The sequence below is a fragment of the Lolium rigidum genome, chromosome 1 (genome assembly GCF_022539505.1).
Source record: "Lolium rigidum isolate FL_2022 chromosome 1, APGP_CSIRO_Lrig_0.1, whole genome shotgun sequence".
In the NCBI taxonomy this organism is placed as follows: domain Eukaryota; kingdom Viridiplantae; phylum Streptophyta; class Magnoliopsida; order Poales; family Poaceae; genus Lolium; species Lolium rigidum.
The window spans coordinates 795319-817639 of record NC_061508.1 but is presented as its reverse complement, the minus strand read 5'-3'; the positions used below and the strand labels follow the sequence as shown (position 1 = coordinate 817639).

General features: G+C 47.3%; 1 protein-coding gene across 1 annotated transcript; it reads right to left on the bottom strand.

Moving 5' to 3' along the window:
* Window positions 1-16593: 16593 nt before the first annotated feature.
* On the bottom strand, window positions 16594-19389 carry LOC124684811 (chloroplast envelope quinone oxidoreductase homolog). The gene is made up of 4 exons (XM_047219061.1): window positions 19236-19389; window positions 18177-18318; window positions 17531-17622; window positions 16594-17411 (listed from the first exon to the last, which is right to left on the bottom strand). Exons 1-4 carry the CDS (start codon window positions 19317-19319, stop codon window positions 16719-16721), a joined length of 1011 nt encoding a protein of 336 aa, XP_047075017.1. The 5' UTR covers window positions 19320-19389; the 3' UTR covers window positions 16594-16718.
* Between the last annotated feature and the right edge of the window lie 2932 nt (window positions 19390-22321).

Genomic DNA, 22321 nt, shown 5'->3' with positions numbered 1-22321 from the left:
AAAAAAGAGGCACTGGCGCCCCTTCATCCGTGGTGGTTGCGACGTATTTATCGACTGCGGGTGCGGATGTCAGCTCGTTTGGTGAGGAAAGTGAAAGCTTAGCGTCTCCATCAATGCTTAAATCCAATTTTTATTTCTTGCTGGCACCGTGCTGTCTCCCGCCGGTGCTCGCCTCTCTTAGGCCATCTTCAACGCGGCAATCTAAACGGACGTATTGGATCATTCGTTTTGGATCGTTTGGATGGCCGCGCGGACACACGGATAGCGGTCCGCGTCCGCGTGTCCATTTATGTCGCACACTGCACCCAACGCAGCGACCCAAAAAAACCGCATGTGGTCCGTCTTTCCTGGACGGCGCTGCGCCATGGCAGACCTCGACGGGACAGCAATGGCGGACGGGAGAGAACACACGGGAAGTTCCCGCGTGCAGCACGGTTCCCCGCGCGTGAAAAGGCCATGGGCGCATGCTCGCGCCCAAGTTCCCCGCCAAGGCCGCCGGCTATAAAAGACGGCGCCGGCCTCACAGACCTCACAGCCGCTCCGCCGTCTTCTCCCCCTCTTCCTTCTCCGGCGCCCTCTACACCTCCATTGCCATGCCGCGCACCCTGCAGGCCACGTGGGCCAAGCTCTCCCTCGCCGCCCGGGTCAGGTTCCCGCGGATGAAGGAGGAGGAGGAGCGGCATGACGCGCGTTGGGTCGCCGACGACAAGGCGCTCCGCGTCGCTGCTGAGGGGGCGGCGAAGAAGGAAGAGGACGCGGAGCTGCTGGAGGCGGCCGCGGACGGCTGGCACGAGACCGCCGACGGCTGGTACGAGGCCGCGGAGGAGGAGGCGGAGCTCGCCGCGGAGGAGGAGCCCGTCAACGCGGAGGACTTCTTCGACGACCTCGCGCTGGCGAACAACAACGTCGCCATCGAGGAGCGTCTCGCCGACCTCACGCGCGTGACGAAGGAGCACGAGGCCACCTGCCGGGCCGACAGCCGCCGTTTAGGCGACCTCCTCGGCCAGAAGAACCAGCTCCTCGCTATGCGAGCAGCCCGCCACCTCATCCAGCTGCTCTCGCCCAAGCGGCGCGCCCGGAAGGCTGCTGCGTCGGCGAAGCGCGGTCGCCAAGAGCGCATGCGCCGTCGGGAGGAGAAACACGAGGCCCAGGCCGCCGACCGCGTCCACCTGGAGGCACGGACCGCTGTGGAACGCGCCGCCCTGCAGGAGCTCGACCTGTGCGGGAAGCGGATGGTGCCGCCACAGAAGGCGGAGCGCGAGCGCGTCCAAGCTGCGAGAACGGAAAGGAGGAGGGCGGCCGTGGAACGCAGCAAGAGGGTCGCCGCCGAGCCCCCCCCCCCCGGTAAGCTGGAGTGGAATCCTCACGCGTACAGGCCGCCCGCGTCGAGTGAAATCCACGGCCCCAGGACGAGTCGACGGCGAGTCGCCGGCGAGGCCGCCTGCTCCGTACGTACCTAGACTAGTAGTAGTAGATTTAAGAAAAAAATGTAATGGCTAACTTTAATGAAGAAAGAAACTATCTCCCTATGACACGCGGACGGGCGGACAAGGGGCGGACGCGAGCGGCCAGCCATCGGCGTCCGCTGACATAGGCATCCCAAATGGGCCTGCCAAAGATGGTACCCGGGGTTTAATGAAGGCCCACTACCCGAAGAATAAGAAGGTTCGAGAGCCCAAGATATATTAAGGAAAGTAGAATTGTAATAGGAAGCGTTGTTTGTGAATCTGGCGGGATGAGTTAGAAACCGTCCCGGACTCTGTAACTTGTACAAAACGAAACCCTCGGCTCCACCTCTTATATAAAGGGGGAGTCGAGGGACGAGGAGATCATCAAATCATTGTCGGCAAACCCTAGTTTTCATAATCGTCGAGTACTTTTCGGCTGAAACCTTCGAGATCTACTTGCCCTCTACTTCTAACTAAACCCTAGCCTACAATCCATAGGCATTGACAAGTTAATCCCTTGTCAATTGGCGCCGTCTCGTGGGAATTAGAGGCGTAAGGATCCGATCTCGATGGCACGTTCAAGATCTTCGACATCGTCAACCGGAAGCAACACTATGGATCGAGGTAAACGGATCGCTGCCGGTCTCGTTGATTTTGTTCCTCACCCACCCTCCCGTTTGGATGCATATGCGTATCTGGCGGAGCCCATGGAGATGACGTTTGGAAGGTTTCACTTTCGCGTCGAGAAGGAAGGATCGTATCGTGTCGAAATTCCGATTTCGTCGGGATCATCGGCGGTCGATTCCGATTTTTCAAGCCATGAATCGTCAACCGAGTCAGAAGAAGAAACTTCGGCAACACGATACGTCAGCATCAGAGCAAGAGAGAAACTCGCCAAGATCTTCGCCGACACATCGTTTGAGTCATCTCGCGGACTCATATATAAGCGATGGCTCAAGCGATGTCGACAGCTACGACTTCATCGACAAATCCATCACAATGGGCAAGGTCTTCATCAATCTCAACAATGATGTCACCAAACCCAACATAGATCCGAGTACCAAATATCATCGCATTTATGCTATCGAAAATCAAGAAGAAACATCGGAGGCTTTCGACGATTTGGGTAATCCCTATGTCGATCCCTCATATCTAAGGAGAGGTATGGGCACTAAATATGTCGGGCCCACACCACGTGTCAGAGTTCAACTTCCACAAGCAGCCTGGGATAGAGCGGCAAAAGCCCTAGATGGGTCGGAGCCAATGACGACAACAGCTACAGCTCAAGAACTACAAGCTTATCAATATAGGCTCGCACGAACTGCCCGAGAAATAGAAAAACAGACAGCTGAGTTGAACAGAAGAAAGGAGGCAGCTTCTGCATCCAGCAGGAGAAGGGCAGATCTAAGTGGACAATCTAGAGTTTCGGGTGATAGCCATAGGGAGGCTCGGAACAGAGGAAGATCAAGGTTACAACACATACCCGAAGCAGAAAGAGAGTACTTGGTCCAAAACCTCGACATGTCCTTTATGTCGATAGATACAAGAGGAAACATTATCCCTAAGACACCAGAAGCTGGGTATATGGCGACACAAGCTTACATCCTCGCGTCTAGGCCACCCCCAGGAGATCCAAGGGAAACATTATACAATATGGCGTTAGCAGGGGTTGGAGCTATGGGGACAGCGTTTGTAGCAACGCCTCCCGAAGGAGCGGCAAGACAAAATAGTCCACGACCTGCGGCAAGCAACGGCGGCAGTTCCTGAAGGACCAAGTGGAGCAAGAGATACAGGAGCACAAGCAAGGGTCGATAGAGCGAGGCAAAGCAGAAGGGATCATCGGCAGTCCCCGGAGCTTAACGACGAGGATATGTGCGGCCTGCCGTGCTTCACGAGAAGAGTCCGAAAAACTCGAGTCCCCTCAGGATTCAAGTTACCCGATCACTTCAAAAAATTCGACGGTTTGCAAGATCCAGAAGATTGGCTAGTTGATTACCTCGAGACGGTGAAGTTAACCGGAGGAACTAGAGCAACAGCCATGCAAAGTATTCAGGTGCACTTAAGTGGAGCCGCACGATCTTGGATCAAAAAACTTCCGCCAGGATCTATCGACAGCTGGGAAAGTTTCGAGGACGTATTCGTCAAAAACTTCAGGTCCACGTGCAAAAAACCTGCGTCGTTAGAAGAGCTGAGGGCGTGTCAACAAAAGCCAGATGAGTCAATGAGAAAATACATCCAAAGGTGGAACATCATAAAAAACTCGGCAGAAAATATATCTGACGAAAGAGCAATAGATGCGTTTGTCGCAGGAATTAGGCGTGGAGATTTTGTCGAAGACTTGGGAAGGACCAATCCAAAAACAGTATCCGCGCTGATGGAGATAGCAAATAGATGGGCAGACGGAGAAGACGCTGTCCACAATAAACGACACAGGTCGCCAGAGGAGGACCGTGGTCGAAATTATCAATCGAGGCGACGATTTCCTCGGCAGTACCCGAATTATGACGCCCCAGGGCAAATTTCGGCAGGATTTCGGGCAAACACAGGAGGAAGTAACAGAGATGATTATCAGAGAAGCAATGAGCAGCGAAGCGATAATAGGGACGACTCCCGCAACAGGCAAAATAGTGGGCCAAGGTTTCCAAGACCTTTCGTGTCCCCCGAAGAAATGTTGAACGGACCATGCCAGATGCACTTTTTCCTCGACAGTAATGGGAAAAGACAGTCAGGGCACCTGCAGAAAGACTGTCGAAATTTTCAGGCAATGTTCAGATGATGCGTAAAACGCTCACGCTCGAGCAGCACAGAGAAATCCTCGGGAGCCCAGGAGCGAAGTTCACCTACCGCCACCTCCCGCGATTACAGACGACAATCGGCATCAGCTCAGAATAGCGGCAGCACCTCCACCACCACCTTATGTCGATCCTAACTCAAACGGGGCGGTGTCGATGATTCAGAAGGGAAGGCCGTCCAACAGAACTCAAAAAGTAATCTCGAGACAGGTGTTCATGGCAGAGAAAATGCCTCCACCAACAGTTGAGTACCTCAATTGGTCAGGGCAAGACATCGGCTTCACCATAGCGGATCATCCGCAGCAAGTTCCTCGACCAGGGCAGTCAGCACTTATTCTGCCAGCAGTTATTGCGGGTTTCGATGTTTCTCGAGTATTCATAGATGGTGGCAGCAGCTTAAACCTTATGTACGCAGATACATTGAGGAAGATGAACATATCCTTAGCAAACTTGAAGCCAACAGACACAAGGTTCCACAGCATCACACCGGAGAAACCAAGTTACCCATTGGGGAAGATCAACCTCGACGTTCGGCTTTGGAACCCGAGAAAATTATAGAATCGAGAAACTGGAGTTTGAAGTCGTGGATTTTCCATCGCAGTACCACGCCTTGTTGGGACGACCAGCATATGCTAGATTTATGGCAGTACCACACTATACATACCTGTTGTGGAGATTGCCCGGACCCAAGGGACCAATCACAGTCAAGGGGAGCTTCGCCTTAGCTGATAAGTGCGACAAGGATTTCCATCGATTATCAGAAACTTTCGGGATGCAAGCTGAGTATTTGACGTCAAAAAGTATGACTGATTACGACGTATCGCCGGACGTTGGAAGGCCAAATAAAGAATCAACTTTCAATACGAGAGAAAAATTCTAAGGAGGTGCATATTCACCCGACTGGACCCGAAAAAGACGACATCCATTGCAAACAACATGGATATCGCATAGGAAAGCGCGCTCGTCGAGTTCCTCCGTGAGAACTGGAAAATCTTCGCATGGTGTCCAGCCGACATGCCAGGAGTACCCAGGGAACTTGCCGAGCACCACCTAAATTTGGATCCATCAGCGAGACCAATCAAACAACCTTTGCGGCGTTTCTCAGAACCAAACCGCAAAGCTATGCTGTCAGAAATCAATCGACTACAAGAAGCTGGTTTTATCAAGGAGATATTCACAGAAGCCACATGGGTAGCAAATCCCGTGATGGTGCCAAAGAAAAACACTAAGGTCCTTCGCATGTGCATCGACTTTACGTGTCTCAACAAACATTGTCCAAAGGATCACTTCCCCCTCCCGAGGATCGATCAAATTATCGACTCCACGGCTGGATGTGAACGTCTTTCCTTCCTGGACGCGTATTCTGGTTACAACCAGATCAGGATAAAAGAAGAAGATGAAGTAAAGACTGCGTTCATTACACCTTATGGCGTGTTTTGTTACAGAACAATGCCCTTTGGTCTGAAAAACGCGGGAGCAACATATCAGAGGATGATGCAGAAGTGTTTGGCGACACAGATTGGGAAAAACGTGCAAGTATACATCGACGACGTCGTCATAACATCAAAAGAAGGATCAACACTGATAGAGGACCTCAAGGAAACGTTCGACAACCTCAACAAATTCTGCCTGAAGTTGAACCCGACGAAATGTTCCTTTGGTGTCCCAGCAGGAGAACTCTTGGGGTTTCTAGTCTCAGCAAGAGGGATTGAAGCAAATCCCGATAAAATACAAGCTATTGTAACAATGAGAAAGCCAACAAAGTTGAAAGAGATACAACAGTTAACTGGGCGAGTCGCAGCTTTGAGCAGATTCGTTGCCAGGCTAGGAGAAAAAGCGTTACCATTCTACGCTTTGATAAAACAAGGAGACAAATTCCAGTGGAACGATGAAGCCGACGAGCTTTCGAAGATTTGAAGCGCAAAATCTCGACACCACCAATCTTGGTGGCACCGAAGGAAAAGGAACCTCTCCTGTTATATATCGCAGCCACGCCCCAAGTGGTGAGCACGGCGCTGGTGGTCGAAAGAGAAGAAGAAGGAAAACTCCACGGAGTACAGAGGCCAGTTTACTTCGTCAGCGAAGTTTTATCGCCGTCAAAACAAAGGTATCCTCAGTACCAGAAGCTAGCATACGGAGTGTTCACAACAGCACGAAAATTGCGCCACTATTTTTCGGCACACCCGATCATAGTGGTCAATGAGGCTCCTTTGTCAAATATACTGAACAACCCAGAAGCTACGGGTCGTGTCTCCCTTTGGGGAATAGAACTTTCCCCTCGGGACATCACGTATGAAAAAAGAAAAGCAATCAAGTCGCAAGTTTTGCCGGACTTCATCGCAGAGTGGATGGAGCTGCAAAACACAGGACCCCCAGACTTGTCGAGAACTTGGACCATGAATTTTGACGGGTCCAAGAGAGTAGAAGGAGCTGGCGCAGGAGTAATACTTATATCACCTGAAGGCGACAAATTGAAGTATATCTTTCGGATGACGTTCCCTAACGCATCTAACAATGAAGCAGAATACGAAGCCCTCATACACGGGATGAAGATGGCGAAAGCATGCGGTGCAACTCGACTAAAAATCTTTGGCGACTCATAATTGGTGGCCCAGCAAGTTATGAACCAATGTGATGCAGTCAACGATAGCATGGTAGCATACAAGGAGGTGTACAATGAACTCGAGAAGCTATTTGATGGGTGCGAGGTAAACCACATCAGTAGATTGAGCAACGATGAAGGCGACGTCCTCGCAAACATCGGGTCGCAGTGCCTCCCAGTCCCGCCAGGAGTGTTTTGGGAAGAAATATCGGAGAGATCTACAAAGACAAAAAAGGTGCAGAAAAAAGAAAAAACTTCGACACCCCTCGCAGAAACCACGAAGGATGAAGATGAACAAGAGCTTGTGATGATGGTACAGATTCCTTGGATGCAAGCATATGTATGATACATCCTCAGGAAAGAAATACCCGACGATCCAGTTGAAGCAAGGCGAGTAATTCGACGGTCTAAAGCTTTCACGGTGATCAAAGGAGAACTGTACAAGCGAAGTATTTCAGGTGTTCTGCAAAGGTGTGTAACACCCGAAGAAGGAAGAGTAATTCTGAAGGATGTGCACGAAGGAATATGCGGCCACCACGCGAGTAGTCGAGCCATCGCAGCCAAGGTTTTCCGGGCAGGATTCTACTGGTTGACAGCAATCGAGGACGCCAAAGAAATAGTAAGGACTTGCGATGCGTGTCAAAGGTTCGCCACAAAACCTCACTCTCCAGCAGCGAGTAACTAGCACCAATACCTTTGTCGTGGCCCTTTGCACAATGGGGACTCGATATGGTGGGCAAGTTACACAAATCATGGCCAGGAGGAAAGGAATACATGCTAGTAGTTGTCGACAAATTTACAAAGTGGATAGAAGCGAAGCCGATAAATTCGCCAGATGGAGCATCCGCAGTAAAATTCATAAAAGGCCTCGTCTTCAGATTTGGAGTGCCTCATAGCATCGTCACGGACAATGGCAGTAACTTTACATCCAACGAATTCAAAGATTACTGCAAAGAAGTGGGTATCAAGCTGCACTTTGCGTCAGTTGCACATCCTCAAACCAACGGGCAGGTCGAGAAAGCCAATGGCATTATCTGCAATGGCATCAAGAAACGCCTGTTGGGACCACTAGAAAAAGCTCGACATACCTGGCCTGAAGAACTACCAAGTGTGTTGTGGAGCATCCGAACAACACCAAATACAGTGACACAAGAAACCCCGTTCTTTCTGCTCCATGGCGCGGAGGCAGTACTACCAATAGAAATAGAACACGACTCCCCTAGAGTCACAGCCGTATGATGAAGAAGCTTCAAGGACAGCATTGGAAGACGATGTAGACGCACTCGACGAAGCTCGAGACGAAGTATTATCAAGGGTCACCAAATATCAACAGGACTTGAAGAATTACCACAGCCGACGTTTGCGGCCAAGATCCTTCCAAGTGGGAGACTTAGTTCTTCGACTCACGCAAAAAAGTCATGAAAAACTCGAGTCACCATGGCTTGGTCCCTATATTGTCACGGAAGTAATCGGAGGAGGAGCATACATGATAAAGGACAAGAAGACAGGGGTGGAGGAGCAAAACCCCTAGAACGTGGCGCAACTCAGGCGGTTCTACGCCTAGAGCTAAAATATAGTCCTTGTAAAACTTCAATGTACTGAAACGCCCACGAGTTTTCAGACGCACTCTTTTCCTTTTTCGGGGCACCGAGTGGGGCCGGAAAAGGTTTTTAATGAGGCGGGCTCGTGGTGCTGCAATATAATAAAGATAGTGGCGATATACTTCTCATTTTTCGACACGCTCGGAGGATCAACGCCTAAGTTTCAAAATACATACAATATAGATTCACTGAAATATTTCGCCTTGGTACGTTAATACCTCGCCAAGTATAAAAAACAGAAGCCAGCAATCATAAATATAGTGTACACATCAAAAATCTTAAGTGCTTTGGTCTAAGAACCTCGCAATACAAATATAGAATTTCGACATCAAAGATACTCGAAGATTGGCAATCCATCCAAGGGAAAAACAAGGATGTCTTATTACAACAGGAAAGATAGATTTCAAGGAGGAAAAAATAGTACAACCTTCGCCCAGTTAGGCTCGGGGGCTTCAACAATATAGAGGGCTTCGGCAATATACAATAAATTCCTTCGAAAGTAAAAAAGAGGAATAAGATACAAGGTCCAATATAATACAAATCAGTTAAACCCCAAGATACTATCTACGGACAGGCCTCTGGTTGTTTTATGTTCAGCATAAGAACCCTTGATAAAGAACTCTGAGTCCATCCGAAGAAGTTCATCTATCATCGATTCGGCCACGGGAGCTACCATAGCATCGATTGAGTCAATATCATTTTTCCGACGAGTTTTCTTGGCCAGGCAACCAGCAACAATCTTCGTCAAGTCTAACTTTGGATAACAGATGTTTATCATAATCATGGCGAATCTCGCTCCAGCAGAGAGTTGAGCCCGCACAAAGTTATGAATGCGGGGAGCATCTCTGAATACCTCTAATAATTCAGGCAGAGTTTTTGGAACCTCGTTTCGAGGAAATAAATTCCTATAGACAAGGGTTAATGTCGCCGTGCAAAAATTGAGAAAGTCGCGCACTTGGCAAGCACGATCTTGGAACCTAACAATCTGTTGGGTTCGTTCAGGAGTGGCCCAGAACAAACAGCCATGATTAAGGGAAAGATTGACAAGAAGATTTGTTCTCTCATTTACTCTCTGATCTTCGGCAGCAGAATCAAGAACTGAGCCTGTTAAAGCGACAGGGCAAGAAATTGGAAGAAAGGCACAGCAAAATAAAGAGAAGGCATCTTAAGATCGCAAAAACGTACCTAACATATCTGTGCTAGCTTCCAGCATTAGCTCAAGCATACTATTTTCTCGGGTCGTGGCTCCTTTTGCTTCCAATACAGCAGCATCCTTAGCAGCCATAGCTTCTTGGGCTTGTTGAAGAGCAAGTTGTTCTCGTTCATATGCTTTCCGAGATTGTTCCATCATGGCCAAAGTTTGTTTCTTCATAGATTGAAGTTGTTGTCGAAGTTCTTGCAAATCTTCCGACAAATGTTTGCTTGACGAACTTTCGAGGAGATTATGGTCGACTAGTACTTTCTTCGAGAAGGAAGATGCAGGTGAAGCAGCGACAGAGCAAGGAGTGGTCGAGTAATTATCAAATATTAACTGGAAAAGAAAGGCCCAGGATCAATGAAAAGTACGAAGAGGAATTTCATTACTTTCTAGAAAATTTACACAGACATTACAAAAGAAAGTTTTCCGGGGGACTAAGAGAGTAATTGTCGCCAAGGCTAAAATGGCGACAAGAGCAAAAGAAACAGAAAAAGAAAAAAAAAGGAGGCATGCAACTAGACCTCCGGCCTCGAAGAGCTAGGAGTCGAAGCTGGCTTGATCCCGAGATACGCCAAGATCTTCTTCGTGTTGGGCTTGGCTGCCTTAATCAGCGACCTCCATCTCGATCGCTCTATCTGATCGGTGTCGCCAACCTTCATCCAATCAAGCGTCCGTTGGCTGTCGGCAACTAGGGCAACGAGTATTTTCGACGACGAACCTTCATATTTTTCTTGACGCATCTTCAGTCCAAGGTCTTCCGATGAATTGAAAAGCTTGGCAAGGGCAAGGAAGGTCGAAGGTTCCTCTTTCTTCGGGAAGAAGTAGGGGAACAACGCCGACAAACCTGCACTGGCATTGGCCACGCCTTCACGAATTTCGCGCCCATGAAACTCCAGAAGAGAAAGTGCGTCGAGGAGAGGGTCATTGACGGGATTATCCAGCATCAAAATCCCGGTCCGTTTGGGCTGCCACACGAGACAAAATATTAGTCAAAAACCAAGAAACAGAAGTACAATAAAATAGAAGGGATTGATGATGTTACTCGGAGTACGTCGACTTTGCGACTTCGTACGCTTGATGATCCCTTGCTCACGTGCAGCTTGTGCAGCTTTCGCTCGTCTAAAGCGATTCAAGCATCTTTGAGCCTTTTCTGCAGTTCCTCGACACTAGCAGCCTTTGCTTTGGCATCATCGGCCTCGGCTTTAGCTTCGCTAGCGGCAAGTTCGGCTTTCTCGCGAGCCGCCACACTGTGCTCTAGTTTGTGAGCAAGTGCGTCGGCACGCTTGTTGGCCTCTGCAAGTTTCTCTATCAAGATAAAAAAGGGGAAAGAAAGATCAAAAAATCGCGACAAACAAAAAGGAGAAAAATTCAGGAAGAACGGTAAATATAAAGGTTATTACCTTCGGCTCTGCTGGCATACTCGCGGTACCCAATAAATTGGGACCCGATGCGGATAAGATCTTTGATCATAGGCTGTCAAAGAAGAAGAACGAAGGAGAAAACATCGGCATTAAAAAAAAAGTAAGGGCATAAAAAGCAAAATAGAGGAAAATATAGATGTCGACAAACTTACATCATTCAAGAGCTGCGACGAAGAGCTGCTCAATTGAGGGGGAGGCTCAATGATCATTTCAACCCTTGCCCTTTAGGGTGAAGGGACAAGGGGGCTTGAAGGAGGAGTAGATGTATCAACATTTTGTTGAGGAGGCGACGATTCTTCTCCTTCAACAGGCTTCTCCGAAATAACTAAAGTATGCGACGTGCTCGTCCGAGGAGCTACGTCACGAGTTGGTACTTCTTCCTCGTCATCACTGCGAGTGAGGATCAAATAGCATAAAAAGCAAGACAAGGAAAAACTTCGACTACAGAAATAAGGGGAAATAATGGAAAACTTACGAGCTGACAAGGGATTCAATATAAGGATCATAAGCTGCCTTCGGATGAGAAGAAACAACTTCTTCGGCTTTGGATGTGCCGAAATCTTCGGCATTACTCCTCTTCCTTTTCTTCTGCGGAGAAACGGCGGGAGGAGGACATTGGACCGACGTAGTGTCTTCGGAAGATCCCGCAGATTTTCGAGAATCCACGGGATCATTCACAAAGGATGGAGCTTCTTGATTGTCGTCAGTGACAATGCCCATTTCTTCGACTTCCCCATCCTCAGGAAGAGGAGGAAGGGAAGCCATAGTAGGATGATTCTGCAGGAAAATAGCGGCAAAAGGAAAAATAGAGAAATATCAATACAATGAGATGCGAGAGAAAATTCAGAACAAAATAAAAATTCGAGAAGACAAAATACCTCGGGGAGTGGATTGGTGGAGTCTGTATGGCTCCACGCGACAAGAGGAAGGAATAGGATCCCTCTTGCTCAGCCGAGGTGATTCTTCGAATAAGCTTCTCCAAGTCCTTCACGTAAAGATGACTCGGAGAGCCTATTGGCGTCATTGGCACCGGAATACGTCCAAAGGGGATTTTTGCGAGCCTCGAAGAGGCTGCACTCTAATCCTAAGAAAATAGGCAGTGATTTGGACACCGGATAACTCTTTGCCTCGAGTATTTTGGAGCCGATGAATACGAGACATAAGAGCTTCGTCGCCTTCTTCTCTTCTTCGGAAGCTTCAGCGTCCCAGGAGTAGCGGCGTTGAATTTTTGCGTTTCCGTCGAAAGGAACTATGTTGTGTTCCACGGAATTGGCACTTTCTTCGTGTATATAGAGCCACCTTTTGCGCCATCCTTGGACAGAATCAGGAAATTTGACGTCGAAATAATCGACATCGGTTCGGACACGAGATAACTACACCACCTATGTTGTAGGTGGCGTTGTGAGCGCCATTGCGGCGAAGGCGAGAAAATGCGCTTCCAAAGAGCCCAATTAGGAGCAACTCCAAGGAAGCATTCGCAAAGCGTGATAAAAATAGAAATGTGAAGGATGGAATTGGGGGTCAGTCGGTGCAGCTGAATCCCATAGACAAAGAGAAGACCGCGGAGGAAATCGTGGATTGGGGTAGAAAGGCCGCGGATGAGATGATCAACGAAACTAACCCGGTACTCCATTGGAGGGTTGGGGTAGCTTTCTTCGCCGGGAAAGCGGATGGCGTCTTCCTTCTTCATGAGGCCAAGCCTTTTCATCGAGTTGACATCCTGGTTGGAAATTTTAGATCTCTCCCACTCAAGATCTTCAGCAGCCATCGTGGATTCTGGAGTGCTATGGCGAGTGAGGCGCGTGCGTGGTGGCATCAACGGCACTGAAGTAGCAATGTTCGTGTGCGCAGAAGATCAGAAAGAGATGGGCGCAGGGGAGTTTTCGCAGAGGGGAGCAGATGTGCGGCGCAAGCGAAGGACTGGACGGAGGTTGAAGAAAGGTTTATATAGGCTTCGGGAGAAGTAATGAACCGTCGGATGAAGAAATCGTGTGGTGAAAAGAGATCCAGTAGATAAGAGGGTAAAAAGGTATTTTTATGGAGATGGAATGGAACAGAGCGTTGCGAACGTGCGCCAGGAAAAGCGGAGGACGTGTGTCCCCCACTTGCACGACGTGTCAACGTGGTGGGAACAATGGACCCACAAGGCAGACAAGTTTCGACTATTAATAGAGCTGAAGAGAATTTGACAAAGGAAAATATGTCGACAAGAAAAATAAAAGGAGAATGGCGACAGGAGAAGTTATTTGAATACTTCGGGAGCCTTTGGTCAAAAACAAGTTTTTGCCCAAATGCTCGGGGGCTACTTCGATAAAAGTAAAATTTCGACTATGGCAAATATAGAAATTGTGGGAGCCTACAACCAAGCACAAGTTCTTGGCTGTAGCCTCGGGGGCTACTCCCATCGGGAGCGCTGTTCGCGCACCCGAGATATAAAAAGAAGAAGAAAGAAAAGAGAGAATATCGGGAAGTAATGGCAATATAGCGACAAGGTGGACTAAAATGTTGAGCCTACAACCAAGCACAAGTTCTTGGCTATAGCCTCGGGGCTACTCCCATCGGGAACGCCGTTCGCGTGCCCGATGAAATTTAAAAAGGAAAAAGAAAGAAAGATAGAAAAGCAAGAGAGTATATTTCGAGTTATAATTAACTTCGCATATACTCCCATCGGGAGATTAATATGTCATATTTGACTCGATAAAATGTGCCATTCCAACAGCCGGAAAAGCACTCGACAATATATTCTCGAACGCCAAAGTCGCGATCAATTTCTCGAATGCCGCAAATTTGCGAAGGTAAGACCCCAGATCCATTCTCGCCGGGCGTGGCATCGCCGAAGACTGCGCTCTCGCTACTTTTATCCGTATCAACGAGATACGAAGAAAAATCCTAACGGACGCGTTAGGTATTCGATAAATTTGACTGGGACTTGACAGAATGGTAAGACCTTAAGCGGCACCTGTCGAAGTTTACACCAGTATCCCGAGATCATGTCCAGGGACGTGATCTTGAAGTAGGTTTTTGCGGATTGCCACTAGAGCAGTTAACTAGTACCCGATCCGTCGGATGAACTAGCCCCAACTACCAATATCCCTCGTACAATATAGAAATTTATATAAAGAAATATAGAAAAGGTTAAATTGTCGAATAAAAATAAACAATGGAGATTTTCCCCGATTCTACGATTCAAGCAAAATCTCGGGGCTATCGACATAGGCATCCCAAATGGGCCTGCCAAAGATGGTACCCGGGGTTTAATGAAGGCCCACTACCCGAAGAATAAGAAGGTTCGAGAGCCCAAGATATATTAAGGAAAGTAGAATTGTAATAGGAAGCGTTGTTTGTGAATCTGGCGGGATGAGTTAGAAACCGTCCCGGACTCTGTAACTTGTACAAAACGAAACCCTCGGCTCCACCTCTTATATAAAGGGGGAGTCGAGGGACGAGGAGATCATCAAATCATTGTCTGCAAACCCTAGTTTTCGTAATCGTCGAGTACTTTTCGGCTGAAACCTTCGAGATCTACTTGCCCTCTACTTCTAACTAAACCCTAGCCTACAATCCATAGGCATTGACAAGTTAATCCCTTGTCATCCGCGGCCACGCAAACGCGGCCCATATTTGAGCCGGCTTTGGGTCGCCCCGGACGCCGCGGCCATCCGTTTTTGGGATGGGTTCGCGCGCTGGGCCGGGTTGTTGTCCTATTCGAGCCATCCAAACGCGCGGGCACGAGATGGGTCGTCGCGTTGGAGATGCCCTTACGCGTCCGATCACGATCCTGCGGTTCCTGCCGAAATGACATATAAGTTCAAAATAACGACATTATCATTTCTTTTTTTCCTTTTTACTGCTTATTCCCTTCGTCTCAGTTTACTAGTCTTCCCCGTATCCCTAGATCACCAATTTAACCTATATAATTTAAATTATATAATCAAAAATGAAATCATTAGAAAATAGAATATATAAACTTTCTAGTGATATAATTTTTATAACATAACTAATGCTAACTTGATCAAATTTGCGATCTAGGGGTACGCGCACGCCTAATAAACTATGAGAGAGGGGTATTCAAATTTCGGGAATCGTGTCGAGCTGCCCTGTTCCCCTACCCTATCTTGCCTTGCATCGAACTTCGCCTTACAAGTCCACCTTTGATTCAACTTCGTTGATGGCGATTGGTCCGGCGGAAAGCCTCAGGGCTTGTCCTAGGAATTTTTCGCCAGAAAAAATCAAGTACACGTGGTCATGTATATGATATTTGTGTATGATATTATCTCTATAGTGGGTAGTATCATAGAGTAGTATCATAGACATGCTATATTTATTGTTTTTTTAGAATCTCAATGCAAATTTGTGTACAAAATTTGTTTGGCATTAAATTTTCTTGTGATATGTGCTATGATACAGTATCCACCTATGTTACTCGAATCTCCTCTCTCCTCCTTAATTAGCTGCCACATCATCATTTTTGTGGCACCAACATGCACGATACTAGCTATAATACTAGCACTATGGTCAGCCTTAGGATCACGTATCTACTATACTTTAGTGCTCTGGTTGATTTGCTGTGCAGATAGGTACAATTTTTGTTGACTGTTGTGGAACAATAGTTTTGAGTTGCTGAAATTAGTCTGAGAACCTATCGATGGTATCACCGACCATTGTCTCGTGCTTTGGAGTTGTGCTGTATCGATTCATCGTTAGGTTAGTCATAGTGGTAAGTCTCATGTAGTACTATCATGCATATGATACTTGTGTATGATACTATCTCTATAGTGGTTAGTATCATGAAGTAATATAATAATCATGCTATATTTATTGATTTTTAGAATCTAAATGCAAATTTGTGCATAAGATTTATTTGGCATTAACTTTTCTCGTGACATGCGCTATGATACAGTATCTACCTACTCCCTCCATACCGGATTATAGGGCAATTACGCTTTTCGAGAAAATTTTTGACTAAAAATTTGGTCAATATAATATAAGATATATATTACAAAAATTATACCATTGGAAACTTCTTTTGAATATGAATCCAATGATATAATTTTTGTAGCATATATCTCATATTTTGTTGATCAAATTTGTAGTCAAACTTTTTTCTCGAAATGCGTAATTGCCCTGCAAACCGGTACGGAGGTAGTATGTTACTCTAATCTTCTCTCTCCTCATTAATTAGCTGCCACATCAGCATTTTTGTGGGACCAATGCGCATGCCACATCAGCATTGCATTAAACGTCCTAATTTTGTTCAACCTACTGCAAGAGAGGCAACTTCTTTATACGAGAGGCAACTTCTTTATACACCATACTGCAAGAGAGGCAAATTCCGTGTGGTTCTCGCCTACTGTCCGGATAGAGAAACCAATTATAAGGATTTGTATTCTGGCAGATATTATTTAGACTTGCATAATCCACAAAGCATGAGCAAACTATATTGTTGACAGCACAACTGTACCATTTTACTGATTTACATCTAATCGATATATTTTTTGCAACTCACACTCTGAACATTCTTGAACACAAGCTGAAGAAAAACGAACACCATCAGAATAAAACAAACGCACAAATGACTAGTCTGTATGTTTACATCTAAGTATATCTCTCCACCGTGTCTATGGAAGTCTGTTGGTGAAAGCAGCACAAACGATGGTTAGCTCTCCATCTCAATGATGATCTTTCCAGTGGCGTGGCCATCAATGCTGCTTTGCCATGCCTTGCCCGCGTCGCTCAGCGGGAACCTCGAGTCGATCACAGTCTTCAGCTTGCCCTTCTCCAGCAACCCGACCAAGAACTCTAGGTCCGCCTTGTTGGGCCATAGAAGCAGAGGCACGAGGCGCTTCTTTGCGAATGTTACCTTGTGCAGGCCACCAGCGAGGATGGCAGAGAAGTTGGGGGTTATGTCGATCACTCTCCCGCTGCTGCTAAGCAATGGCTTGAACGTCGACCAACTGACACCGACGGTGCAGTGAACAACGCCATCATACTTCTTGCCAGATGGGCTCTGCAAGCTAGCCCCCTCTGGGGTCCTGTAGTCCATCACCTCGTCTGCACCCAAGCTCTTCACGAGATCAATGTTACGGGCACCACAGGTAGCAGTGACGTGGAGGTTTGCCAGTTTTGCAAGCTGCACAGCATACAGGCCGACGCCACCAGAGGCTGCTGTGATCAACACGTTTAAAGGCTTCCCGGTTCCGTCAAACTTGGCACCAATGGACCTCAGTGACTGGAGCGCGGTGCCAGCAGCAATGGGGAGACCAGCACCCTCAGCTGCAGAAACCGCAGATGGCCTTTTAACAGTCAGGTTTGCAGGTGCTACAGCATACTCAGCTAGTCCACCTCCATTCTATAACAGCAAAAGTAATGTTCGCATCAATGAGTATATTCAAAAAGAAGTATGACACCATCTTCTTGTGTGAAGATGACAAACATAGAAAGATGTTGCCAGGAATGAAGTTCACGTACAAGAGAGTTCAACATGGCAACAACTTGATCTCCTGCTGCGAGATCTTCCACTCCAGGACCAACAGCAACAACTTCTCCTGCAACGTCGGTCACTGCAGGAAAAGGAGTAGAGATGAAGCTATTAGAAGTTGTTTGATGAATCTAGTAACAAGTACAAACTCTGGATATCAGGTAAGAGACACCGTGGATGGTTGCAAACAAGTAAATATGTAGAAGGAAAGCTAGTGTTTATGGCCATTATATTATTCTATGTTGGATGTCATGGTTGGGAACAGCCGTATAATGAAAAACCAAATTATATGCTCTAAACTTATCTCGATACAGAAAATATATGCCCATCTTACAACGACAAACAAAAGTATGTGCTCCAAACTTAGAGCATCAGTATTGCCAGTTGGAACATAGGAGAAATTTGTTCAAATAGTGACGAGCACGAGCCAAACGTCCAAATAACATATCCACTATCTGCTCATAACACCACATGACAGTCACAGCATGAAATAGAAGAACTGACAGCTAAAACTGAATACAGACGACACGATCAGCAACGTTCTACTGTTACTATTTTGCTCTCTATCTAGGAAACCAGCAAACAGAAGTATGGAGTTAACATTGACACAGTGACACTATGTATGAAGACAGTTACCTGGGATAAAAGGCAATTTACGAGGCAGCAGAGGCCGCAGATCCCCTTTCTGTATCTTCCAGTCAACTGGATTGACGGTTGCTGCTTGTAGTTTCAACAGTACCTCGTTCTTTTTTGCTGACGGGACGGGAACCTCCACATGCTGCAATTACAGAGATTTCAAAATTACATGTTTACAAGGTTTTAATAGTTGCAGTTTTAATTTCTTAAAAGAAGAAGACACCTTGATGTTTACATATTTTTTTTCATAAAATAAACTCACTTGCCACCCCCTTAAATTAGTCTATTGGCTGTGGGGCAAAAGGATACCCTAAATTAGTCTCATGGCGTCAAGCAATTGACTGATAAGTCAGCACTCGCACAGCTGACTTCATCATCTAACTATTATTAGGATTAGGAGCGCTGACTCGGGAGTCAGGACACAAAATGTATCTCCAGTATGCTTTTCCAAGCATCTAAAAGACTAACACCAGGCATGATGTGCCAACTACTTCAACTAATCTCCAAGTGACTCAGATGTCAAAACTCACACAATTGGCTTGGTCATCTGAATATTATTAGGATTCAGGAGTTGTGGCTAGGGAAGCCAGAACGCAAAAACAATCTCCAGTGCCTTTTCCAAGCGTATGTGACAACTATTCAACTTGTTTTAGGGAACAATTTAATTAATTTCACTGAAACACCTACCAAACCAGTCTTACATACTCTATTAGACTAGTACCCACCACCAATCAATTATATAGCAAACGAGCACTAACACTGAAACTTCACTTGAGTAAGCCTGCAAGAGCTCCGAAACTGAAGAAAAGGTTCATGTGAACCAAGAGCGATCTCCACCGAGCGGCGGCGTGTCTAGGCCTCTAGAGAAGGAATAGTTTGATATTACAGTAGTTAGGATCCAACCAATTAGGCGGTGAACTAGCCGATTTTATCCACCAGCTAACCAGCCATACCATCCTCAGCACTGAACATGCCAATCTCGCCGACCAAAGTAGAAAGCAATCTCACAAGCTCAGGGGCCGTACAAAACTAGTGCGCTGCGGGATGCGTTCCTCTTACCTTGAGTCCGGCGGCGCCTTCGCCGTAGGCTTCGTACTGCAGGGCCCGCATCTTGGCCGGCGCCGTCGCTGCGGTGGCCGCCATGGGGAAAGAAGAGAGCAAACGGAGGGGAAGCCTTGAGAGTATCGTGACTGTCGAGGGCGGTTCGTGCGTGTGTCTCTTGCTGATGCGTGGCCGTGGTTGGTTGGTTTTCTAATTCTTGGGGTACACGACCTGTCTATATACAACGCGCTGGCACGACGAGGAATCCTAGATTTTGACGCGTGGGCCCACCTCGTCCGTGGATGCTTTGGGCGTATCCGTATGGATCGAGTAGGTTCTAGAAGGCCCGTTGACGTGTGGGTGTGGGCGGTAGGTACACGATGCTTTCGTGGCCGATGGTGCGAGAGAGCTCGTTTCGTGTGAAAACTTAGCGTTCCGGCACGGATTGATTTCCAGCCCGCGGCGAACATCCGGGCGCGTGACGTCACCGCCGACGATGGTCGCCCTGTGAAGTCTGGAGTTATTGGGGCCCATGGTCAGCCACGAAAGTTTTCATTTTTTGGGGCCAACTACTAAAAATGCCCGTACGTTGCACTGGGAATAAAATAACGGTATTACTGTCAAAAAAATATTTTCACAATTTATCTTTCGCTGCAACACACGGGTAATTTCTTGTACCTAATAATAAGAGTAAAAGAGTTATGTTGCTTTCATCCATTCGTTTCCATCATTCGTCTGTCACACTCGACCAATTGTGCCTCGCTAAAATCACTAAATAATTGTTCTCCCTCGCTGTAGAGATCCCGCACAAGGAAAACCAGCGTAATCGAAGGATTCGATGGTAGAATACCAAGGGAAACCGGCGCAATCGAGCCACCCCGTGCCAAGAAATTCGGAGAGCATACCAGAAAAACCAGCGAAGGATGCCGTTCCTACATCATCAAGAAAAAAAAGTATGCGTCTAACGAGCGATCCATGTTGTCATATTAGCGATGTGGTACTATTTAATGGAGTTTGTTGTTAGGGGTGTGCATAATTTTCGCTCCATATCTGCATCTGTTTTCGAGGATATGGTATGCACTTTTTAATAATTCCCTTACGATGTAAGTATGCCTCTCCAATCTAGAATCTTTTTGTGTCCACAATATTCTGGACAACTTCACAATATTTTACACTGGGAGCCAACCTTGTAGACAATAAAACATTGCAAGGTACAGTGATTGAAGACAACATCATTCTAGATTGTTTTCTGTGTGGAATTACATGTTTTTCACCGTGCCGGTAGAATCCATCTCTATTGACTATAGCAAGTTCTGCACTTTTTGCTCATCACCTTGTGGTCACTCTTCTATTTTGAAAAGTCAAAGTGTTTGGAAATATTTCTAAGAAAGGAGTATCAAGTGCCATGTTAAAACAAAGATTTTACTCTCTCAAACCTGTAAATTACTCATGCCATATTATACCAAAAAGATTTTACTCTCCCAAACTTAATTTTCTCATGCGCTTAGTGCCCTGGTTAGCACCCGAAGTTTTGCCTCATTTCGTGCGCTCATAACAATGGTGTAATTAAGATATCACGGTGCAAGGCAAACAATTGCTGCAGGATGCAATAGGAAATAAACAACACCACCTCATATTAGCTGGTAGTTTTCCGTTGAATCCAACACATGTATGGCTCAGATTTTCGCTTTGGTGGAATTTTCAGTTCAAGCAAAAGCGAGATTTTACATATGTGTTTATCGGTTTGATCATTGTGGGTAGAATAGACAGAATATGCTGTAGCTAGCCATGCTAATTAAGCATTTGGCAACACCGGTCAGTAAAGAGATTCTATCTAATCTTAGTTTAATTCAGTACCAGTTTACCAGATAAACATTAACATGTTCTCGTGACTCGACCGAAAATGAAGCGGGAAAAGCACAGCACCGCAGTTTGTCCCGAAACCAGTGATGTCAATATATCATGCGTTGCCATTTCCCCTAACAAGTATATACTCCTACAATCAGGACACCATGCTTAATGCGTTGCAACAATCTCGTTTCTTTTCACTAAGGTTTGCGTGCTGCTTCTTCCCTTTACACTATTTTACACCAAATTTCACTGTCAAGGTTGGGGAAGGAAATACCTGGTCGTGGTGGTCGAGCTTCGTGGAGGGAGAGAGCGGAGGAAACCAGTTTGGCAAGCAGCATGCCCACCTCTTCCAGGCACTCCAAGCATGTCATTAGTATTTTTTTTTCGGGGTGCATGTCATTAGTTGCCGTAGCTACACCTGAAGAAGGAGTCCTCAACCTCACATATGTTTAGTACCTGCAACACCGGCTTGACGTGGCCACGAAGGGGAATCCGACCTCGCGGGCACAAATGGCTGCTCCACCACGAGTCCTCCATCAGATCAAGTCCATCGCACGGGAATCATGCGATTGGTCAAGGGCCACCCTGGAACGCAGCAACACGGGATCAATCCCTAAATCCCCGAAGAATGATGTGTACCGCCAGGAAAAGCTTCGCATCGAAACCCTCCCCGGATCCGGCGTCCCGGCTTCCTCCCGCCGCCACCGCCTTGGGCTCGACGCCGTCATCCCGCTCACCACGCCGGCGAACCCTTGCCGTGCCGCCGCTATTCACCTGGCCGTGGCCGTGGCGCCCGACCTGCTAGGGCTGGGCGCGAGCTCTACTCCCCGACACCACCGCCATTTGGCTTCAAATCAAGGACACCGCGGTAGATAGCATCAAGCTCAACTTCAGCAACGGCAGTCGCCAGCGGGATATGGTGGACGGGGCTAGAGGCAGGGAGCCGGCGTGGGGCCGATAGGCCGCAGCGGGTGGAGCTCCATGAGAGGGAGGACGGGAAACGGGGTCTTCGGGAGCCTATTCGGGCATGGAGCCGAGCCGCAAGGACGAGCACGAATTGCAGGATCTAGGTGCGGTGCCAGCGGAGTTGGAACAGGGGCGCGGAGCTAGGTGTGTGCCGGTCAACGAGGAGCGATGGTGTGTGTGGCCTCCCATCGGCGGACGAAGCGTTATTTTTACTTATCCGTGGCATGTGTTGTAATTTAGAAGAAAATAAGTGATAAGAAATATTTTTATTTAATATTCTGGCATCA